This window comes from Stegostoma tigrinum, chromosome 6 (assembly GCF_030684315.1).
Source record: "Stegostoma tigrinum isolate sSteTig4 chromosome 6, sSteTig4.hap1, whole genome shotgun sequence".
Lineage (NCBI taxonomy): Eukaryota > Metazoa > Chordata > Chondrichthyes > Orectolobiformes > Stegostomatidae > Stegostoma > Stegostoma tigrinum.
Window position 1 is genome coordinate 111056027 of NC_081359.1, and position 19028 is coordinate 111075054.

General features: G+C 43.2%; 2 protein-coding genes across 10 annotated transcripts in view; one reads left to right on the forward strand and one right to left on the reverse strand.

Moving 5' to 3' along the window:
• Positions 1 to 16729, forward strand: part of numa1 (nuclear mitotic apparatus protein 1) — a 113526-nt gene extending 96797 nt beyond the window's left edge. For all 6 annotated transcript variants that reach the window (XM_048532285.2, XM_048532282.2, XM_048532283.2 and 3 more), the window contains 4 exons: positions 5759 to 5983; positions 7040 to 7159; positions 13191 to 13352; positions 13868 to 16729. In XM_048532285.2, coding sequence (XP_048388242.2) covers positions 5759 to 5983; positions 7040 to 7159; positions 13191 to 13352; positions 13868 to 13909 — 549 coding nt within the window. In that variant the 3' untranslated portion in view covers positions 13910 to 16729. The remainder of the gene's footprint in view (positions 1 to 5758; positions 5984 to 7039; positions 7160 to 13190; positions 13353 to 13867) is intronic.
• A 1112-nt stretch (positions 16730 to 17841) lies between these two features.
• The window catches only part of LOC132209781 (interleukin-1 receptor accessory protein-like 1), a 79043-nt gene continuing 77856 nt past the window's right edge, over positions 17842 to 19028 (reverse strand). For 3 of the 4 annotated variants that reach the window (XM_059646870.1, XM_059646867.1, XM_059646869.1), the window contains one exon: positions 17842 to 18680. In XM_059646870.1, the coding sequence (XP_059502853.1) occupies positions 18575 to 18680 (106 nt within the window). In that variant the 3' untranslated portion in view covers positions 17842 to 18574. The remainder of the gene's footprint in view (positions 18681 to 19028) is intronic. The other variant, XM_059646868.1, reaches the window with a different exon arrangement.

Genomic DNA, 19028 nt, shown 5'->3' on the forward strand with positions numbered 1-19028 from the left:
TTACTACCAACATTTCAGGTTGAACGCTGTATATGTTGGAAATAGCAACAATTGCAGATGCTGCAGTCGGATTCAATACAGTGTGGATTAGAGGAACACAGCAGGCTAGGCAGCATCGGAGGAGCAGCAAGGTAGATGTTTTGGGTCGGGACCCTTCTTCAAGACTGGGGAGAGCAAAAAGAGCTGGGAAATAAATAGAGGGAGGAGGGCTGGGTCTAGGGGAATGTAGGTTCAATAGTGATAGGCGGATGCAGTAGAGTTTAGTGGGGGTTGATCAGCTGGGAGGGATGGGGCAGATAAGTGGGAAAGAAGATGGACATGTTGTGTCAGGTTAAGGAGGCAGGGATGAGAGGGAGGCATTGGACATGTGATGAGGCTGGGGAGAGGAGATTTTGGAACTGGAGGAACAACTCCTCATATTCCGCCTTGGGAGCCTACAACCTGAAGGCCTGAATACGGGATTCACCAGTTTCAAAATCTCCCCATTCCTAACCTCAGTCTATATCTAACATTTCCTCTCATCCCCACTTCCTTGTCCTGACTCAACTTGTCCATCTTCTTACCCACCTGTCTGCATCCACCTCTCACTATTCCACCTACCTTACCCCAGCCCCACCTCTCCTCCCTCTATTTGTTTCAAAGTTCCCTTCCCCCTCCCCAGTCCTGATGAAAAGGTCCAAACCCAAAACGTCAACTTTCCTGCTCCTCCGATATTGCCTGGCCTGCTGTGTTCCTTCAGCTACACCCTGTACTGACACGTTCTATATCTTGACAACAAAATGTCTTGTCTCCCCTCCTTTGTCAATGATCTGTCACGTCTAGTCATTGACCAACTGGTCAGAGGAAAGTATCTTTCTCTTGCTCCTTGATTAGATCCCCATAGCACCTTATTCGTTTGTACTTTAAGGTGATTATTGTCGTTTACTTCCAGTCCTGTGAGTTGGGTGGGTAGACTTGGCTAATGACTATCCAGACCTTTTTAATCTTGGAAGACATCACATCCTCACCATGCCTAGAATTTCCAATGAAGCCCTACCCAGCTGACAGAAATTTAGAGAAAGTAAGAACTGCAGATGCTGGAGTCAGAGATAATACGTTGTGGAGGTGGAGGAACACAGCAGCCAGGCACATCAGAAGAGCAGGAAAGTTGATGTTTTGGGTCGGAACCCTCCTTCAAAAAATTCCCTGACAGAAATCCAGATCAAGTCAGCTGGAACTCAGCTACTATCAAAGTTTATGGAGTGGGGTGACTACCTACAGGATTATTGGAGTTGAAATGAGTCAGACGATTTCTGTTTAAATAGTGGAATAGGCTTTAAGGGGCTGAACAGCCTCCTTCCATTCTTCAGAGGAGAATCCCAGCAAAACTGACTGTATGGCACCAGCTGTCATATAGAAATCCTACATTGAACTAATTCAAGAAGAATCACTACCTTCTAAGTACAATTAGGAATGAACAGTAATAATCTGTTACTTTTAATTCTGTGTCTGCCTCTTGCAGCTCACCACCTCCAGGTTATTTAGCAGTCACTCCAACTTGTAATGCCCTGGTCTGGATTAAAAAATGTTGGGGCAAGAAAGTATTGAGGAACAGAGCTGCTTGTAAGGCCAGCATTTATTACCCAACCTTCGATTCCTGTTGTTCTTTAAATACAACAGAATGGCTGCTTCATCCATTTCAGAGGATAGATGAAGTCTGCATTGGTTACACCAGATAAAGATAACAGATTTCCACAAATGTTGGAGCTCCACAGAAATTTGTTATACTTGATAATGATCGTAGAATTAACACATTGTTTCTAGATTAGATTAGATTTCCTACAGTGTGGAAACAGGCCCTTCGGCCCGACAAGTCCACACTGCCCCTTGAAGCATCCCACCCAGAACAATCGCCCTATAACCCACACACCCCTGAACACTACGGGCAATTTAGCCAATCCGCCTAACCTGCACATCTTTGGACTGTGGGAGGAAACCGGAGCACCCGGAGGAAACCCACGCAGACACGGGGAGAAAGTGCAAACTCCACACAGACAGTCGCCCGAGGCGGGAATCAACCCTGGGTCCCTGCTGTTGTGAGGCTGCAGTGCTAACCACTGAGCCACCGTGCCACCCCATTTGTCTTAATTGAATTTTTATTCCCCAGAGTGAAAATGGGAGGCAGTGTTGTATGTAATTGGGCAATTAATTCAGAGGCACAGGCCACTACAAATACAGCAGATATACCACCTGCCCTTCTGCCTCCCCTCCTCCTCCTGTCCAAGGCCCAAACGTTTCCTTTAGCTAAAGCAGCAATTTAAATGGATGTGAGTTTGCTCGCTGAGCTGGAATGTTAGTTTTCAGACGTTTCGTCACCATTCTAGGTAACATCATCACTGAGCCTCTGGTGAAGCGCTGGTGTTATGTCCCGCTTTCTATTTATCGGTTTAGGTTTCTTGGGGTTGGTGATGTCATTTCCTGTTCTTTTTCTCAGGGGATGGTAGATTGGCTCCAAATCACTGTTTGCTGATGGAGTTCCGGTTGGAACGCCATGCTTCTAGGAATTCTCGTGCGTGTCTCTGTTTGGCTTGTCCTAGGATGGATGTGTTGTCCCAATCAAAGTGGTGTCCTTCCTCATCTGTATGTAAGGATACGATTAATAGTGGGTCGTGTCTTTTTGTGGCTAGTTGATGTTCGTGTATCCTGGTGGCTAGCTTTCTGCAAGTCTGTCCAACGTAGTGTTTGTCACAGTTCTTGCACGGTATTTTGTAGATGACGTTCGTCATTGAAAACGAACGTCATTTACAAAATACCTTGCAAGAACTGTGACAAACACTACATTAGACAAACAGGCAGAAAGCTAGCCACCAGGATACACGAACATCAACTAGCCACCAGGATACACTAACATCAACTAGCCACGAAAAGACACGACCCACTATCACTAGTATCCTTGCATACAGATGAGGAAGGACACCACTTTGATTGGGACAACACATCCATCCTAGGACAAGCCAAACAGAGACACGCACGAGAATTCCTAGAAGCATGGCATTCCAACCGGAACTCCATCAACAAACACATTGATTTGGAGCCAATCTACCATCCCCTGAGAAAAAGAACAGGAAATGACATCACCAACCCCAAGAAACCTAAACCGATAAATAGAAAGCAGGACATTACACCAGCGCTTCACCGGATGCTCAGTGATGATGTTACCTAGAATGGTGACAAAACGTCTGAAAACTAACCTTCCAGCTCAGCGAGCAAACTCACATCCAGAAACTCAACCTGAGCTACAAATCTTCTCAAAACTCGCTAGCAATTTAAATGTACTGCTTTCAGTCTAGTCTTCTGTATTTGCTGAGTACAATGTGGTCCCCTTTGTATTAATGATCTGGATGAAGGGACCGGGGGCATTCTGGCGAAGTTTGCCGTTGATACGAAGATAGGTGGACGGGCAGGTAGCACTGAGGAGGTGGGGAAGCTGCAGAAAGATTTGGACAGTTTAGAGACTGGTCCAGGAAATGGCTGATGAAATTCAATGTGAGTAAATGTGAGGTTTTGCACTTTGGAAAAAAGAATACAGGCATGGACTATTTTCTAAATGGTGAGAAAATTCGTAAAGCAAAAGTACAAAGGGATCTGGGAGTGTTGGTCCAGGATTCTCTAAAGGTTAACTTGCAGGTAGAGTCCGTAATTAAGAAAGCGAATGTAATGTTGTCGTTTATCTCAAGAGGGTTGGAATATAAAAGCAGCGATCTGCTTCTGAGGCTTTATAAAGCTCGAGTTAGGCCCCATTTAGAATACTGTGTCCAATTTTGGGCCCCACACCTCAGGAAGGACATACTAGCCCTGGAGCGTGACCAGCAGAGATTCACACGGATGATCTCTTGAATGATAGGTTTAACGTACGTTGAACGGCTAAGGATCCTGGGATTGTATTCATTAGAGTTTAGAAGGTTGAGGGAAGATCTAATAGAAACTTACAAGATAATGTATGGCTTAGAAGGGGTGGGGCTAGGAAGTTGTTCCCGTTAGGTGGGGAGACTAGGACCTGTGGGCACAGCCTTAAAATTAGAGGGGGTAAATTTTAAACTGAAATGAGACGACATTTCTTCAGCCAGAGAGTGGTGGGCTTGTGGAATTCATTGCCATGGAGTGCATTGGAGGCGGGGACGTTAAATGCCTTCAAGGCAGAGATCGACAAATTCTTGATCTCAGAAGGAGTCAAAGGCTACGGGGAGAGTGCAGGGAAGTGGGAGTTGAAATGCCCATCAGCCATGATTTAAATGGTGGAGTGGACTTGATGGGCCGATTGACCTTACTTCCACTCCTATGTCTTATGGTCTTTATGGTATTGGGGCAACATTCAGTCCATAGTTGAGACTCCTGACTTCTGGTGGCCTGAATGATTCTCCACTTTGCTGTAACGCTGACATCCCTGTCCTCACCCTGCAGTGACATTTAGTGTAAGATTGAGGAATGAAACTTCATCTTTCAAGCAAGCACTAGCCTTTCAGACTAAACTTTGATTTCAAACTCTGTCTCCACCTAGTTTCTCTTTCTTTGCTTGTTTTCTCTTTTCTTTGTTCTTTCCTTTCAGTCAATAGCTCACCAATCCTGACGGCTTTGTTTCTTTTCTTGCCCTGTCACCGCTCCCTTTGGTCTTGATAAGCTGAAACATTGACTCTCTTTCTTTACAAGGATGCTGCCCACCCTTTTGAGATTTGATCCCCCAGCATTTTATGTTTTTATTTTAGATTTTCAGCATCTACAGTATTCTTCTTTTCAGCAGACCTCATGTTCTAGGGATATGGGTCCAAACCCCACCAAAGCAGCTGGTGGAATTTAATTGATTGATAAAATCTTAAATGTATTTCCTGGTAATGATGGCCATGACAGCTGTCACCAATTGTTGTAATACTTTCTCTGGTTCATTAATGCCTCTTTAGGAAATGAAACGGGCCCACCTTCCACAAGCATTCACTCCCTCCACCACTGACGCTGAGTAGCAGCAGTGTGTACTATCTACGAGATGCACTGCAGAAATTCACCAAATATCCTCAGAGAGCACCTTCCAAACCCACGACCACTTCTGTCTAGAAGGACAAGGGCATCAGACATGTGGGAGCACTACCACTTCCAAGTTACCCTCCGAGTCACTCACCATCCTGACTTGGAAATATATCACCGTTCCTTTACTGTCACTGGGTCAAAATCCTGGAATTCTCTGCCTAATAACATTTGTGGGTCAACCCACAGCAGGAGGACTGCAGTGGTTCAAAAAGGCAGCTCACCACCACCTTCTCAAGGGCAGCTAGCGACGAGCAAGAAATGCTGGCCAGCCAGTGACACACACGTCCCACAAATGAATAAGGAAAAAAAAATCTCACATCATCAAATATACATGTGACTCCAGATCCACAGCAATGTAGTTGACGATTAACTGTTTCTGAAATGGGTTAGCAAGCCACTCAGGTCAAGAGCAATTGGGGATGGGGAGAAAGGCTGGCTTTGCCAATGATAGCCAGATCCCATGAAAGAATAAAGGAAAAGATTGTTGTTGTGGGATTTAAACAGATGTCATTTTATCTTAAAACAGTTATCACAAATATCAGCAAAATCTTCAAGCCATTTGGGGAGATGGAGAGGTAATTCCCAAAGGCAGCTCTAGAATGCTTATAGATGTGACTCCACTGCAAAGGTTTCTAAAAAGATTTTAACCATTTTTATCTCCTTTTTTAAAAAAAATTTCATTGTCCGCTCGCCCTACCAGACTGCTACCAATGAATCGATGATCACCGAGGATGAGCTGAGACTCGGAGATCCGCAGGAGACTCTCCGAAGGGCCACCCTGCTACCTCAGCAGATAAAGGAGATGAGCACCGGCCGTCAGAAGAGGCTTTCCAATGACTCTCAGGGGCCCAACTGGAAAGGAGTCACCACTCGCCAGCGCAAGCGACTGTCAGAGGAGTCACACCAAGGATCAGGCACCCCAGAGGTAAGTAGGGGGTGAAGAGGCCAAGAGCTCTAGCTCGTGCACTTTGCTGAGCAAAGACTCAAGTGGAGCATAAACACTATCTCAGATTTGTTAGACTGAATGGTCTGTCTTTTGTTGTACATTTCTGGAAAGGAAGAAGAATTTCAATTTATACAGTAGCTTTCAAAATCTTAGGAGTTCCAAAGCAGGTTGCCCTTGTCAAGGCCTTTTACATGTGTGCAATTTGTTGGAGGAAGCTTGATAACTGATGTTCTCACGGAGAGACCTCTCAAATCTGTCAGCCCCTTGTTGCTAGAATACACTTTTTTACCCCCCCACTTTGAAGAACTACGGAGATGGGTTGCGTGAAACATGGGGTCACAGATATAAGATGATAAAAAACAGTGGGGAAATTCAGGAGAACCATCTTTACCGTGGTGAAGAAATTAATTAAGAGCAGGAGTCGGCCACTTGACCCCTTGAGCTTGTTACACCATTCAAGAAGATGATAACTCATGTTAACAATACTTTCATGTTCCTACCTGCTCCAAGTATCCTTTAAACCCCGTCATTATCAAGAGGCAGTTCTGTCTCAAAAAAAACTCAAGGCCTGTGCTTACACTGTCTTTTGAGGAAGAAATTTCTCAAGATGCTGCCCTCTGTATGGGGTGATAAGTGTCTTTATTTCTGATTTTAAATGAGTGATCCCTTAGTTTCAAACAGCAACCCCTAGTTCTGTATTCTCCTACAACACTGTGTAGTTAAATTGCCAAGCATTTATGAGGATGTTAAATAAATGCCTGCCGGAGAATGGGAAAGAAGAATATGCTAATTGGTGAAATGATTCGGGGTGGGGTGGGGAGGGGGAAGGTTTGTGTGGAGCGTTAACTAACATAATCTGGTTTGGCTGGATGGCGTGTTCTTGTACCGCATGTTGCATAATCCCGAGAGGGGAATGGAGCCTGAACATCCATGCTTAAATGAATGGTGGTTGTAGGCAGCATGAATTTGTTATTGTAAAGTACTGCAATTGCTGTCTAAATATTTTTACACTTAAATTTGTTTCCTCCTTTGCAGGCCAAGAAGCAACTGAGCTGTTTTCCTCGCCCCTTGACCCCAAAGGAAAAGGAGAAACATGCTCACTCCCTGTTTGACAGCCAGGCCAAGCGCCCCACTCTAAATAAGGCCAAGAACCAGGTGAGTTTCTCTATCTTTACAACACAACATTGGATTTTAGATCAGGCAAAAAGAAAAACCAGTATTTATAACTACTCCAGCAAAGCAGAAAACTTGGCTATTATCTCATTCCTTCTGGTGGGAATTTGCTTTGCACAATTTGGCTACAACGGTTCCTGCATTACAATGGCGATTTGCTGTTACACTCTCAGCTAAGACAAATAACTTTTCAAAAATGTGTTCTTCCTGTTATTAGCTGAAAGAATTATACCAAAAATTTAACATCTTAAAAATAATTTCACCATTTCTATTAACTTACTAGTTGTAGTGCTACATTTCATAAGCACTCATCCCATTGAAACTTTCAGGGTTAAAGTATACTTCCTGTTGTAGTTTTTATTTCCATCCAAGATTTCCCCTATTCTTAAGTACCCTCAAGGTCCTGTTGCCTTTTCCTGTGAACAAAACAAGGTATGTGACAGTTCTCAGGAATTCACTTTTAATCTCCTCTGCATTTCCATTATTCTCCAAGATATTAAATTTCTTAAAATCGTCCACTAGTATCAGTCTTTCAAATATTCTTTCAACACCTCACAGTTGTCGACTGCCTGCTTAAGCATTCTTCTTTGTTGCTTTCTTGTTTATAGATTCCAAACTAGAAACAGCTCCAGCTCCTGATTGCCCTCAGCTTCTGGTTTCCCAGTTACTTTTACAATTTCTGACAGATTCTCACTATTTTGGAGCTAACTGCCCACTTCCATAAAAAATCAAAACAGAAGCCCAAACTGAAACAAAAAAGTTTCTCTAACACTATCTTCATAGCTGCATGGCACATCTGAAGTGTCCCAGAAAGGTGTTTTAATCTAATTAGAAGCAGTTAAGAGTCTTGTTTTTAAAGTGGAGTTGAGGGTGTTTTTTTCTCTGAGAGAGCCAATAATCTGTGAAATTCCTCTTCTACAGAACACCGTGGAGGTTGACTCATTGAGTTTATTCATAGTTCAGTTACAGTCTTAATGAACAAGGGAATCCAGGGTTGTGAAGGACAGAAAGAAGGTACAGTTGAGATGACGACAACCAGATTAACCATGGTTTTATACAATGGCAGAGCAGGCTTAAGGGGATAAATGATCAACTGTTCTTCCTAAATCCCGAGTTTTGCCTTTGCTCTGAAAAACCATGTAATGATTTGAACCCCTTGGGAAGACAGCTGTAGACATCTTATCTCCGCAAGAAGCTGAGACAGGTAGCTTGTTCTTTAAGTTTCCCTTTCCAACTCTGACCTTGTTAAATAAACACAGTCATGGTTAGACAGCATGGAAACAGGCCTTTTGGTATAAAGCTTGCCCTTTGATTTTCAATCGTTGTAGTTTTCGTGACCAGCATCTCAAACCAGGTATTTTCATTCATTTTATGTTTAAAAATGTCAATTCATAATCAAAAAGTTATAGGCCTAAAGCATATGTATCATAAAATCAGATATGCTCATGCTGCACTTGAAAAATACATCATTGGGTGTCTGAGGTTGTGAAAGGTGCCACAGGACTGCAGGCCTATTCAAGGTTTTTGTATATTCTGCAAACTTGATATATTTTGTCTAAGTAGGGATTTAGACACAGCATGATTGTAAGATTTTTCCATCTGTATTTCCCATATTCCCTTTTAATGAAGGATGTGGAAGCTTTGGAAAGGGTGCAGAGGAGATTTACTAGGATGTTGTCTGATATGGAGGGAAGGTCTTATGAGGAAAGGCTGAGGGACTTGAGGCTGTTTTCATTAGAGAGAAGAAGGTTGAGAGGTGACTTAATTGAAACATATAAAATAATCAGAGGGTTAGATAGGGTGGATAGGGAGAGCCTTTTTCCTAGGCTGGTGACGGTGAGCACGAGGGGGCTTAGCTTTAAATTGAGGGGTGAAAGATATAGGACAGATGTCAGAGGTAGTTTCTTTACTCGGAGAGTAGTAAGGGAATGGAACGCTTTGCCTGCAACGGTAGTAAATTTGCCAACTTTAAGTACATTTAAGTCGTCATTGGACAAGCATATGGATGTAGATGGAATAGTGTAGGTTAGATGGGCTTGAGATCGGTATGACAGGTCGGCACAACATCGAAGGCTGAAGGGCCTGTACTGTGCTGTAATGTTCTATATGGCACTCCGATCTGCATTGTGACTGCCTCCTGTCTCAGAATATGATTCTTCCAGATTTGATGTGGAGTTTTCCATACTGTGGAGTGTGCAAATTAATTTGCAATGTCACATTGAGAGAAGTATGTCGTGAAGCTAATTTGCCATTGTGTCAATCTTGATTTGAAAGCAGACAGATCTGACATAGCAAGGTCAGCTCCACAGCAGCTTAGTGGCTCGCAGGGCTGTTCAGAATGAGCCAGGTTGGTGTGGATCTGAAGTCATGTTTAGATCCAGATTGGGTAAATACAGCAGCTTTCCTTCCTGAAAGACATTACTGAAAAGTATTACTGATAATGTGTTAATAGACTCCAAGTCAGTGGTGAGATAGAGGCCAAGACAACTTCCCTTTTGGATAGAGTTTATTAACTTGCTTAGCCTTTCTTTTCTCATCCCAGCAGTCTGGTGTCTTAAATGTATCTATCTTTAACATAAACAAGTTGCTGGGAAAGCTCAGCAGATCTGGCAGCATCTGTGAAGAAAAGAATCAGTTAAAATTTAGGGTCAGATGACCTTTCCTCAGAACTGTATTTATTTTTATATGCACTTGAAGACTGTTAATGTCACCATCTGTTTCTCTGAAAGTTAGTAACAAATTATAACAATGTGATCAACAAGACATGAATGTTCCATATTTTCTCAGGTGTAATTCATTACTGCTGGTCACGATGCCATGGGTCAGAATAATGGTTGGGTATTGTTGGAATTCTCTTCACTCTTTTGGTTATGGTACTTGTTTTCTTGAGTTTGGTGCATTTCAGTTAAGTAAATAAAATGGAGAAGTTGGGGCTGTGTAATCCTTGGCAAAGAAAAGCTTGAGATTTGACGGAGATATTACTACAACTATAGTACATTGGATGAATCAGTTTTTGTCCAAAGTGTGCAGGAGGGTTTCCTGACAGTACGTTGAGGGGCTGGCAAGAGGGGAGGCCACACTGGATCTGGTACTTGGTAATGAACCAGGCCAGGTGTTTGATTTAGTGGTAAGTGAGCACTTTGGAGAGAGTGACCATAATTCGGTTATGTTTAATTTAACAATGGAAAGGGATAGGAACTGCCACAGGGCAACAATACAATTAGGCAAGACTTAGGAGGCATAAAATGGGTTAACAAAATGCAGCGGATGGGGACCATTGAAATGTGGAGCTGGTTTAAGGAGCAGATATTGCATATCCTCGATAGGTATGTCCCTGTCAGGCAGGGAGGAAGTGATAAGGTAAGGGAACCATGGTTTACTAAAGGAATTGTATCTCTTGTTAAGCTTATGTGATGAGACGAGATTGTTCAGATGAGGCAATGGAGAGTTACAGATTAGCTAGGAAGGATTTAAAGAGAGAGTTAAGAAGAGCAAGAAGGGGACGTGAGCAGACATCAGCAGATAGAATAAAGGAGAACCCTAAAGCTTTCTATAGGTATTTGAGGAATAAGAGGATGACTATGGTAGGAATAGGGCCAGTCAAAGACAGAAGTGGGAAGTTGTGTGTGGACCCTGTGGAGATCGGAGAGGTGCTAAATGATTATTTCTCATCTATTTTCACTGAGGAACAGGAGAATATTGTAGAGGAGAAGACTGAGTTAAGGGCTACTAGAATTGAAAGGATTGAGGTTAGTAAGGAGGAGATGTTATTAATTCTAGAAGGTGTGAAGATAGATAAATCCCCTGGGCCGGATGGAATTTTTCCAAGGATTGTCTGGGAAGCTAGGGAGGAGGTGGCAGAGCCTTTGGCCTTGATCTTTGAGTCCTCATTGTCTACAGGTTTAGTGCCAGAGTACTGGAGGATTGCAAATGTTGTGCCCTTCTCCAAGAAGGGCAGTAGGGGTGACCCAGGTAATTATAGACCTGTGAGCCTTGTGTCTGTTGTAGGAAAAATTTTGGAAAGCATTATAAGAAAGAGGATTTATAATCCTTTAGCAAGCAACAATTTGATTGGGGATAGTCAGCATGGATTCGTCAAGGGCAGGTTGTGTCTCACAAACCTCATTGAGTTTTTTGAGAAGTTGATCAAGCATGTGGATGAGGGAAGGGCAGTTGACGTGGTGTACGTGGACTTCACTAAAGCCTTTGATAAGGTTCCACATGGTAGTCTATTGGAGCAAATACGGAGGCACGGGATTGAGGGAGATTTAGCAGTTTGGATTAGAAACTGGCTTCTATAAGAAGTGGTGGTTGATGGAAAATATTCAGCCTGGAGTCCGGTTACTAGTGGTGTGCCTCAAGGATCTGTTTTGGGACCACTGCTGTTTGTCATTTTTATAAATGACTTGGATGCAGGCATAGGTGGATGGGTTAGTAAGTTTGCAGATGACACTAAAGTCGGTGGAGTGGTGGACAGTGTGGAAGAATGTTGCAGGGAGACTTGGATAAACTGCAGAATTGGGCCGAAAGGTGGCAAATGGAGTTTAATGCAGATAAATGTGAGGTGATTCACTTTGGGAAGAATAATAGGAAGGCAGAATACTGGGTCAATGGAAAGATTCTGGTAGTGTGGATGTGCAGAAGGATCTTGGTGTCCATGTACATAGATCCCTGAAAGTTGCCACCCAGGTTGATAGTACTGTTAAGAAGGCTTACGGTGTGTTAGGTTTTATTGGTAGAGGGATTGACTTCCAGAGCAGTGATTTCATGCTGCAACTGTACAAAACGCTAGTGCGGTCTCATTTGGAATATTGCGTGCATTTCTAGTCGTCCCATTACAGGAAGAATGTGGAATCATTGGAAAAGGTGCAGAGGAGATTTACCAGGATGTTGCCTGGTCTGGAGTGCAGGCCCTGAGAAGAAAGGCTGAGGGACTTGGGTCTGTTCTCATTGGAGAGAAGGCGGCTAAGAGGGGATTTAATAGAGACATACAAGATGATCAGAGGATTAGATAGGGTGGACAAGTGAGAGCCTTTTTCCAAGGATGATGACTTCAGCTTGTACGAGGGGGCATAGCTACAAATCGAGGGGTGATAGATTTAAGACAGATGTCAGAGGCAGGTTCTTTACTCAGAGTGGTAAGGGCGTGGAACGCCCTGCCTGCCAATGTAGTTAACTCAGCCACATTAGGGGCATTTAAACAGTCCTTGGATAAGCATATGGATAATGATGGGATAGTGTAGGGGGAGGAGCTTAGCTTAGTTCGCAGGTCAGCGCAGCATCGAGGGCTGAAGGGCCTGTTCTGCGCTGCATTGTCCTATGTTCTATATTCAAACTCATTAAGGTACATTAGATAACGAGGTAACAAGGTGTAGAGCTGGATGAACCAAGCTGCATCAGAGGAGCAGGAAAGCTGACGTTTTGGGCCTAGACAAAAAGTAAGAATGATGACTGGTTCAGAGGAGAAATTGTAGGGGGTGATGTTCCCATGTATCTGTTGACCCTGTCTTTCCAGCGGGAAGTGGTCACGAGTTTGGAATATGCGGTCAAATGAAGACACCAGGAGAAACATTTTTCTGTTGCAGGTGTTGAGGATCTGCAATGCATTGCCTGAGTGTTTGGGGGAGTCTAATACAATCGTGGGGTTTGAGAGAAATGAATTATTATCTGAAAAAATAATGCAGGATAACAGGGAAGGCAGGGAGTGCCATGAACTGCATTGCTCCTTCAGAAAGCCAACTCGACAACAGTTGGATGAATAGTGCTTGACGTTCTGTGTCTATGAAATCCAGTTGTACTCTTCATAGTATGTCATTTTGTAGCATCAATTCCTTCACCTGTGCACTACACTAAAACCTTACTGATTTTGCATTGCCAAAACTGATTCCCTTGTTCTTTCTGATTGGTAGTTGTCATCTGGAGAGTTTTTGTTCATCCCTTCATGGCCACTTTCTGTTGCTTCAGCCTCCCTTTGTTTCACTCTCTTTTGTCTTTTTTTGCACACTCCTTCCAGAATGATAGACGAAAATCAATATCTTACACCGTCTTGAACACACCTCGGAAGTTAGGCAACACCCTGCTGAGAGGCATCAACAAAAGGGCGACTCCGAGGAAAACCCCCAAGAAAACCCCAAAGAAATCGCCCAAGAAATCTCCAAAATCAAGTTCTAAAAAGGTAAATGAATGATTAAAAGGCAGAGGCTCAAGGAGAGAACTAGTGAGCTCTTTAGTATGAGTTCCTAGACTCTGACCTGATCTTGCAGCTACATTCATATGACGAGTTCAGCACAGTTCCTGGTCAATGTAACCCCCAGGATATTGAGAGTGGGGGATTCGATGATGGTGATGTCAGAAGTGTCCAAAGGCCTTTCCACGGTTGGCACTATCACCATGGAAGCATCCCTGTTTGTGTGGGCAACAGTGTGAAGTAAGAGGCCAGTCAGCTGCCTTTTAGTCCATCTGTGCTCACTATACACCACCGTTGTCAGACAGTGCAACCTCCTGCAGCACCACCCCCAGGAACTGGTGGCATCAGTCATTGAGCAGTGGGGAAGTTTCCCCCCACCCCACTCTTTTTGGGGCCAGTAATTACCCTATAGCCAGTATCTAAACTTGGGTAAATCTACTCATTAATTGTGTTTGTTTTTCTGTGACTCAAACTCGTTTTGTTTGTTTCCATTTCTGTTTCAGGATGTTGGCAGACGCAAAGCATCCAGAAATATGAAGATGTGAGTATTGTTAGGAGGGTGTTTGGTGAGATCCCTGAGCAGGAACCTAACCCGCCCAGGACTGGATGTTTGTGAAGACCGTTATGCCCGGAGAACAACCGGACAAACTGCTGGCTTACTCTTTTATTTTTTTTAAACAAAACAATTTGCCTTAAGAGTGATTAACAAAGTCAGACTCCACACCAGTCAGCGTAGAGTACAGTAGTTGCAGGAGGGTGAGTTAACTGTTCACTCCTGCCTCCTAGTTTTGAATGCTCATGCCGGTTACTCGAGTATTAGGATTGCAGCTGAAACTTTCTATCAAACTATATTTCTTACGTCCTTTTGCAAGCCTTGCCTGTTGTAAATTTTCCAGTTGGTGCTTTTGAAGCAGTTTTCTCCTTCGATAAGGTCATACAGTGGCAGCCGATGTCTCCTCTCACTCTTGCAGAAAGCAGATTTGTGCATGTAACTTTATAAAGAATTGCTTCCAGGTTGAGTCCTGACATCCTCAAGCAGGGTGGGGTGGAGTCAGGGACCAAGCCCACCCAACCTGTGGTGGACTTTACTCCTGCACACACTCACATTCACCCCATCTCTCCCCCGACTCCAAAAGCACTTTTTGAATCTGTCTGAATTGTTAGAAGCCCAAATGCCTTGCAGCCCCCAATCTGTCATTGGGTCTGATATTTGACACTCCCACTGTATGGCTTCATTTTCGAGCATCCCTGTGGCTAGTTAGGTTGTAACTGTTGAGCCTTACGACTATACAGGAGACAAGGATTATGAAAATGGAGACTTGACCTGGTAACCTGTCTTAAAGAGGGAATATGAGTAACTGCCTATCACTTGGGAATGTCTGAGGAGTAATTCCTGACTTCGCTAATTCTTTTCTGGCTGTTTTATCATTTGTTTCTTTCTTTCTGCCTTCCTTCTACTTTCATTTTCAGTTGCCACTGTACTGCCATTAGGAAGGAAATACCTAAACAGTTTCCTAGAGACCAGGCTGGTATTGTCACTGCTGACATTGAACAGTGTAACTTCAACCCCTGATGTCAGCGTGAGGTGTTTGTAACAAACACAGCACAGTAGAGACTTCGTACTGGGGAGGTTGCAATAGAGCAAAGAGGAGAGTTTGGAGAAGAAATTAGGGGGAGACCCTTACAGGGGTCTGCAGTCTTGTTTTCTCATCTCCATATCTGTCCCCTTCCCACACAACCCTGTTCAGAATGAAAGTGTCTCAAGTGCTAGCTTTTGTCTTGGGAGTTGGTTTAAATCCTTTGGCTCCCTCACACTACCACTTTTATGTTTATCCAATGTTATCCCAGTTGGCTACTTCATTTATTACTTTGAGTTTAAGGGAATAAATATATTAAGTGTTGATTTCCTGTCGGCCCCTCTAAACGAGCTTCAGATGCTGGGACTTGCTGATTGCAGGTTATTTTCTCTCTCTCCTCTTTTTTTTCCCCTCTGTATTCCCTGCCTGTGGGAGGGGCCCAGCACTCCGAGGGCTTCTGTCTGTAGAACACTAAGTTATCCTGGCGTTGTTACAGACATATCCTTTCAGGTCTTGGATCTAGCCTTGTACAGCCCTTGGCTCCTGTATACCGCTGTGCTAGATTATGTATATGTAGACATTATTAATCAGTGATTGCGTGTTTATTATGATCAGCCTGTTTTAAGCTATTGTAGGTTTTATGAAGTTGAAAATTGGACTCTAAAGACACAGCTAATTTCAGTCACACTCACCACAGGGCACTGAGCTGGTAAGGAAATCCTACTTGGTTCAGAGCAAAATTTATTTAATTTTTTCTGTGATGTCTGATGCTAGTCTGGGAAACACTTTAAATCTTTTTATCAGTAAACAAAACTGTTAAGAATCTGACTAGATCTGTCAGTGCTAGAGAAACACCAAGAGATTGTGCTCTTGTGAGAAACCTTGATTCCAGATAAGTCCGATTGTTTTGAAGAGAGGCTGGAGAGAAACTTTAGAGTTGTGTGTGAGAATACAGATAATGCTGAGCACTGGGTTGAAAGGTGAGGCGAGTCATGCAGTGCATTGAAGTCAAAGCCACCAAGATTTACAAAGTGAATCTGCCCTCGCGACGGGATCTATGGGGAGCAAGCGTCAGTGACTCCTAGAATCCCAGCACCCACCCCTTGTGATCCCATGGTCACCACGGAAATGGGCTTCTTAAAAACAAAAGTGTATACGTTGGGTCCTCCAGCTGGTCGACGTCCCTGATCACGACCAGCTTTCAAAAAGCTCTGTCCATACGTTGTACAGAGCATCCATGGAATGCTAGTTTGGCAGCATGCACTGTATGGGTGAAGGACAGATTGTAGGTGGGCAACACTGAAGGATTCTGCACCAAGCACACATTTGCCCTTTCTCTCCCCTTCTGCCGTTGGTCCAGAGATTCTCAGAATTTTCCTCCTGATTAATTTCATTGCTTCCCAGTGGCTCCTGTGCATCAACACCAGGCAGCACAAGAAGAACTATCAAGCACTTGTACAGTTTTGCAGATCTGTCATGTTCAGGTAGTGATCCTCTGGGTATTTAGTATTTTGGGGTGTATGGAATGGAGGTAAAACGGTCAGAGAAAAATTACCCAGTGGCCCCATGATCTGGCTGATGTGTCTGCAAACTGGGTTTATCGTGATTTGTCACTGACTGTCTGAAATGATATTCTATTTGCTCTCTCTAAAGCAGGCTTTAAAAATATTAATTTTTTATATGAGTTGTTTAGACTGTCTGTCTCTGTCTCTCGTGCAGTCCTTCTGAATGCACAGTGTAATCTTAAATGTTGTCTCCACTTAATGAAATAAATGTACCTGTTGCATACTTTTTTTGTAATTTTTGAAAGAAATGCTGCACTGACACAGTGAACCTGTTCCAAGACACACACAGGGTGGGTTTTTATCTCTCCAAAAATTGTGAAGTGAACTGGAATCTCCACTGTTTACCCCTGTGGGAGCAGGAGCTGATAGCTAAGAAATGGAGAGTAAAAGGTCCGTAAATCCATAATACCTGTCACCAGCTGAGTTGTACTCTCAGCATTTTACAACCAATGTAGGAAATATGATGACCAATTTATGCACAGCAAGCTCCCGCAAACAAATGTGTTGATGGTGAGATAATCTCTTTCTAATGATACTGCCTGAGTGGCAGTTGCTGCTGAGGACACTGAGGTTGTCCCCTGCTTTTGTGAAATAGTGTTTGTTTGATCCCGAGAGGACAGACGATACTGCAGTCTGATGTCACATTTGAAAAACAGCAGTCTCTTCCAGCTGTGCAGTGTTCCCTCAACACTCACCATCCAGTTGCACCACTTCCTAAGAAACAATCTTCAGTAACATCACTGCTATCCCTGGAGTATTGTCCTAGATTATTTACTTGAGTCCCTGGAATGCACCTGGACCACCATTTTCTGTGGAAGTCATTGTGTTGCCTGCTGATCCATCTGGCAGTCACTGTCAAATTTTATCAACAATTGTACTCCCTCCTTCTATGCCAGAGTATTCTGAAGGACCTGGCCTCCTAAATGAGATGCAGTTCATCTTGCTGTTTTGAGGAGTGTTTGTTTCTCAGTAGGGTGAATCTCAGGAACACTCTTCCGTAAAAGACAGTGAAAGCAGACTCTGACTATTTGTATAAGATATAGGTAGGTAGATCATTGATAAGTAAGAGGGTGAAATATTATCATGGGTTAGGGGATGTGGTGTAATCTGATTGGCCATTATCTTGTTTAATGATCGAACACTTAAGAGGCTGAGTGGCCTTCACCTCATAATTCGTAAATCCATTTGTATGTTGGCTGTGAGGTTTAGTCCACTGCTCTCATCTTTGAGTGAATGCTACCTTGACCTGTACACTAAATTTGTACTACATTCAACAACTGTAATGATCTCATTGTAACAACAAGACTTAAATTAGTGTACACTCTTATGAGCCAACAAATTTATAGCATGATTTATTCAGATTAATATTCAAAACTGCATGTTTTTTAAGCCGTAGGTTGTTTTGTGATCCATATTTTTGTGTCTTTTCGAAGCTTGCAGGTTCCAGGTGACTATGTTAGTGTTGTACCGGCAACACATTTGATTTCCAACAGCACCCCTTTCAAAGGAAACAAGACTCAGATTTCTGTAGCTCATTTTCACAACCATGTGACATCCCAAAGTAGTTAAGAGATAATCAATTACTTTTGAAACATGGCTGCTGTTGCAGCTTGGGATTTGCACAGCAAGATTTCACAGTAAGATGGTCTCTGTGTGAAATTGGTTAACGCATAAATAGCAGTCAGCATGCCTTGCAAAACACTCCTTTGCTGTGGCAGTAGAAGTTGAGGGAACTTTCTAGGTGAAAGATGCCAGCTGTGACAATGCAGTCACCCTCAGAATTGCACTGTGAGCATGAGGCCAATTCACAGTGCTCAAGCCCCCAGACAGAGACTTGAGCCCACGGTGTCCCAAATTGTAGGTGAGGGTGTTTTAAGCATGAGCTGTTAAGCAATGAGTCATTAAGTACTGTCTGTCCAAAAAAGGGGAAAAAATGCTAGAATGAAGCAAAACGTATTGTGTCCTTGTTTTCTATTTAATATTCATAGACTGTATGATTGTGTGCTTGGCAATAAATGTCCTGGGCTGTTGTTTCTTGGGACATCTCCTTGTTTCTTTAGCTAGTTGATCATAGCAATGCAAAATACAGCCTTTGAGTTAAAGCTTGCATCATTGAACTTTGCTTCTTCTCCCAAGTTGTTTGCTTGTAATTAAACCTCCAACTTGCATCTCTGCTGCAAAATGTTAAAAAAAATACATTAAAACTTGGTCTCTGGATGACATTATTGCCACACTAAACCCTCCCACTTGGAATGGCTGAGAAGATGAGTGCAGATATCAGAGGCAGTGGTATGCCAGGGAATAACTGTTTCACATCAGGTTCCAGAACCAAGAAACTTCAGTTCCAACTTGAAATAAAACATTCAACAATATAATGGCACTGTCGGTGGGCTAATAACCCAGAGGCTGGGCTAATGTTCTGGATTTAAATTAAAGCATAGAACAGTACAGCACGGTACAGGCCCTTTGGCCCACAGCGTTGTGCCAACCTACTATCCGAATCTAAGATCAAACTACCCTGT